Source organism: Oratosquilla oratoria, chromosome 22 (genome assembly GCF_046742065.1).
Source record: "Oratosquilla oratoria isolate Oo_2021 chromosome 22, ASM4674206v1, whole genome shotgun sequence".
Classification (NCBI taxonomy): domain Eukaryota; kingdom Metazoa; phylum Arthropoda; class Malacostraca; order Stomatopoda; family Squillidae; genus Oratosquilla; species Oratosquilla oratoria.
Window position 1 is genome coordinate 26,652,057 of NC_134798.1, and position 5,000 is coordinate 26,657,056.

General features: G+C 37.1%; 1 protein-coding gene across 1 annotated transcript in view; it reads right to left on the reverse strand.

Annotated features, from left to right (window-relative positions):
• Positions 1–2,377, reverse strand: part of LOC143037326 (histone-lysine N-methyltransferase SETMAR-like) — a 9,747-nt gene extending 7,370 nt beyond the window's left edge. Inside the window, exon 1 of the mRNA XM_076205460.1 lies at positions 2,030–2,377. Coding sequence (XP_076061575.1) covers positions 2,030–2,377 — 348 coding nt within the window. The remainder of the gene's footprint in view (positions 1–2,029) is intronic.
• Positions 2,378–5,000: the final 2,623 nt, after the last annotated feature.

Here is a 5,000-nt window from a genome sequence, read left to right on the forward strand (position 1 = left end):
GTGCGAGAGAGACTTGGGAGTTCTAGTGAGTCCGGACATTAAAACCAGGAAACAGTGCATTAGCTCCAGGAATAAAGCTAACAGAGCATTAGGTTTCATTGCTAGGACAGTAACGAATAGAAATGCAGAGGTAATTATCAAACTCTATCTAGTGATAGTTAGACCCATCCTTGACTATACGGTACAGTATTGGTCTCCACACTACAGAATGTACATCAATTTACTAGAATCAGTACAGAGAAGAATGACCAAAATGATACATGGACTCAGAAATTTGCCTTACGAAGAGAGGCTTAGGCACCTTAACTTACACTCTCTGGAAAGACGCAGAGTGTGGAGTGATCTAATAGAGGTGTCCAAGAGGACCAAAGGCTTTAACAAGGGTGATGCATATAAGGTCATCATATTAAAACAACAGGGCAGGACTCGCAGTAATGGTTATAAACTAGACAAATTTAGATTTAGAAAGGAAATAGGCAGGAATTGGTTTACTAATAGGATAGTCGACGAATGGAATAAAATTAGTAGCCATGTAGTAAGCTCTGAAACTATCAGTTGTTTTAAGAAACGATTAGACAACTTTATGAATGGGGATAACAGGTGGTGATGGATACGGAGCTGCCTATTGTAGGCCTTATGGTCTTTTGAAGTCTCCTTCATTCCTATGTTCTTATGTTCTTAAAGTATGAATTAATATATTGGTAGTATAGACAAGTTAAATAAATTGAGATAAGTGAGTAAGAGCCGTGCTAGGAGCCCGAATTCGTCTAGTGCTACAAGAGTAAGAGGAACTTTTCATTGATGTTTGGATCGGTTATTTTTTCGACAGTAACCTTATGGGAAGACCTCAAATAAAGCGGTTTTAAGGTTTTCTTTTGTCATATCTGGAAATTTAGAATATATGCATCAAAAACAATATCCTTCATTATCTACAGTTATCATGAACTACATCATCAGACGGAGTTTAACGTGTAATGATGAAGCCAAATTTCATATTAACTAAAGATTTATTTATAATATATTCTCTCAGTTCTTTTCTATGAAACCATATTTTCCGAACCAAATATGAATTTCTTGTTCGACTGTTCCATACACATAAAAAACAAGAGAATGTTATACAAATGCCATGTCTCAAAACCGTAGATAGCACTTTCCTATTTTTGCAAGTTGTCCAGTTGTGTTAATTGCAATGCAATTTTGTAGTATTTGCTCATAGATCCATAATTATTCATAATATAGCTTTAATATTTAATTAGAACTAAAGTAAGCATATCATCAATCGTTGACACAAGATCGCTGACTTGAAATCCATATTCCCATTATATTAGGTTGTTGCATAAGTTCGTTCCACTCTACAATTTTTAATTCTATTTTCTATTTTTTATTCAATTTCTCTATAATATTTACATGACATTTACTTTAAAAGGCAAAAACAAATATTTATTGTTTATTAAATAAAATAGATTATCAACACTATAGTCTCCGCCCTGCTCAATAACTTTACTCCAGCGTTCCGGCAATCTTCGAATACCATCTTGGTAAAATTATTTTGGTTTTTGGGCAAAGAAGTCGTGAATGAAAGCTAAGATGGCTGCATCATTCTCAATAGATGATTTGACAATGACCGAAAAAAAAAAAATCAGTTAGTGCGAAATCTGGAGAATAGGGCGGATGGGGTAAGACTTCCCATTCCAGCTCTTTGATGGCTGACTTTGTCATCTTTGTCACATGCGGCCGAGCATTATAGTGTAGCAACAAAACTCGGTTATTTAGATCCTGGCCTTTTTTCCACAATTGCTCTCTTGACACGTCGAAGTTGCTGGCAGTACGGCTCTGTATTAATTGTCACGTTTTTTGGTAGCAGTTCATAATGAACAACTCCAGATTTATCCCACCAAACTGAAAGCAACACTTTAGTTTGATGAACTTCAGCTTTGACACGAGGTTTTGGCCGCTTGGTGGGACTGACTCAGGCCCTTTTCTGTTTTTTGTTAACATACAGGCACCATTTTTCGTCTCCAGCTATTACACAGGATAGCAATGAGCAATGTTGCTCCGTTGCCATTTGATGTCTGGACAACAATGATGTCGAAATTGATACTCTCTGATTTTTGTGGTCGTCTTTAAGGGTATGAGGAACCGATGCACTAAGTTTCTGTACTTTGCCCATCTTCTGTAAATGCCTAACAACAGTTGCATGATCATATCCTATTGGTTGCTCGATCTCTCTTGTGGATTGACGAGGATCTTCGTGAAGCAGATGATTTAAGGTGTCTTCATCGAAAGCTGATGGTTTTCCTGAACGAGGTGCATCTTCCAGATTGAAGTTGCTACTGCGAAACTTTTTAAGCAACTTTTGTGCAGTTGTTTCAGTCATCGCTTCATCTCCATATACCTCGCAAATGCTACTGGCTGCCTCAGATGCATTTACATGTCGATTAAATTGAAAGAGAAGTAGGTGTCGGATTTTTTTTTCAGCTGGACATTCCATCTGATATATATATATATATATATATATATATATATATATATATATATATATATATATATATATATATATATATGCGGAAAAACCACCAAGGAAAAAGAAAAAACTGATGACCAAGCGCTTTTCGTCTATTCAGACATCCTCACCCCTGAGGATGTCTGAATAGACGAAAGCGCTTGGTCATCAGTTTTTTCTTTTTCCTTGGTGGTTTTTCCGCATATTTAGAATCACGAGTTTATGTGATTTCTCATGCATATATATATATATATATATATAATATATATATATATATATATATATATATATATATACATATATATAAAGTAAAAATAAGGTGAATATAAAGTGAAAAACAAATAAGAATAAATATGTAAGAGAATAATACAAAGATTTGATGACATTATCTTCCATCGGTGAGCTTACCCATAACCATCCCACACCTATCCGTCTCTCATTTCTTTCCCTTCTTGTCTAAGCAACTTCTGAATGAAGGGCCCTCCTATCTTTATTTTCCGGGTTAGAAACAATACAGCAAGACAGAGCACACCTACAGCAGGGCCAGCCGCTTTATTTACCCAACAATCCTCTCTCCTCGTTCCCTCAGGCAGAAGTAGGGAAGACTAGAGGAAATCCCCTCGAGTTGCTTCAATTTATAGTGCATTCACAACAATATTCTCCCCTCACACCTATCTCTTGTCCCTCTCTCTTTCCTGCTCAACAGACATCCCTCATTTATTCAAGCCCTCCCCTCCACCCAATCATCTCACTCTCCACCTTCTCCTTAAATTCATTCCATCCACATCTGCCTCCATATTCTTTTTTTTAGCCTCTCCTCACCATTTTTTCTATATGCCCAAACCCTATTTACCAGCTCCCTTTCCACCTCTACTCTCCTCACGTCCTCATTTCTCACCCTAACCCTCCTTGCAAGGTACACCATTCTTCTCAAGCACTTCATCTTAAGCACATTAAATTTTCTCCTCTCTGCCTCTTTTTGATTCCAAATCTCTGTTCCATGCAGTGTCGTAGTCACAATCACCCCTTCATCTAATTTTCTCTTTGCACCCAATTTTGTTTCTCATGACATTTTTCATTCCTCAAAAATAGTTATTTGCTACTCTCACCCTACAATTAACCTACATTCTATTCTTCACATGCTCCTAGGTAATTATAACTATCCATTTTCTCTAGCCTTTTCTTTAACCCATTCAACTCCGATGACAAGATGTCTTGTCATTTGGTCAAATAAAACAAAAAATCATAAAACACCAAAATGTTTGATCAAACACCAGAAAAATATGACGTCAGTCCTCGCTTCGCTGCGAGCGAAGCGAGGATTGACGTCATATTTTTCTGGTGTTTGATCAAACATTTTGGTGTTTTATGATTTTTTGTTTTATTTGACCAAATGACAAGACATCTTGTCATCGGAGCTGAATGGGTTAAGACTTGTCTCCAACTTACTGTCACTCACCCTTTGTACAACTTTTTACATTGCATATACCCTCATCTATTTTGAACTTACTCTCATCACATACATTCCCAAACTTTCTCATTAATTGTCTTACATCCTCCTCTGACTTGGCCACAAGCACAGTATCGTCACCTCTCACTTCCCTCTATTCTCTCTAACATCATTGGCGATATATCATAAACCTAGCGCAGTCCTACCTTCACTTCAAACAACTCGTTATCAATCCTAACAGAAGCTCTACTACCGACTAACGTAAAAGCTTTTGAATGCCCTTAACACATTTCCCCCTTTTCCACATATCAGAAATACCCACCACAATACCTTCCTGTCGGTCCTATCAAAAGCCTTCTCTAAACCCATAAAGACCCCCCAAAATCTTTATATTTTGCCAATATTCTTGTATTCTGATTTACTACAAAAATGTTACCTACGTATTCTCTAACTTTCCTGAACCCAAACAGCTCCTCCCCAACCATTCCCTCTGTTTCTTTACTAATCCTTTCAAATAACATCTTCCTATATGAATTTCCAGTCCCACTCACGAAACAGACCTTTCTAAAACTACATTCACTCTTGTTCCCTTTTCCCTTGTAAACTGGAAATATACAAGTTCTCCTCCACTGCTTCGACACGCTCCCTTACCTTATCCCTAAATTGAACAACTTCACTTGTCAGTCCACTATAACCATTTCTCTCCTTATTAAAAATAGTGTCCATCAATTCTTTATCAACTACTTTTTTCTCTCTATGATTATACTTGACTTACTTCTTAAACACTGTGTCTGCTATCATAAACTCTATTTTAAACACATCTACAGCATCATCTCTTTACTAAGAATCTTACAATACCCCAAACCTCCCAACTAGTCCATCTCTTGGCTTATTCCTTACTCTCGCAATGGAAACCCCCAACATCACTTTTGTTACACCATCCCAAAACTCTCTGAACCCTCATTTAGATCTGTCCGATAGGCTTTCATTTCCTCTTCACTTTTTTCACTACCAGGTCCATATGCACTCACAAAAAAAACACATCTC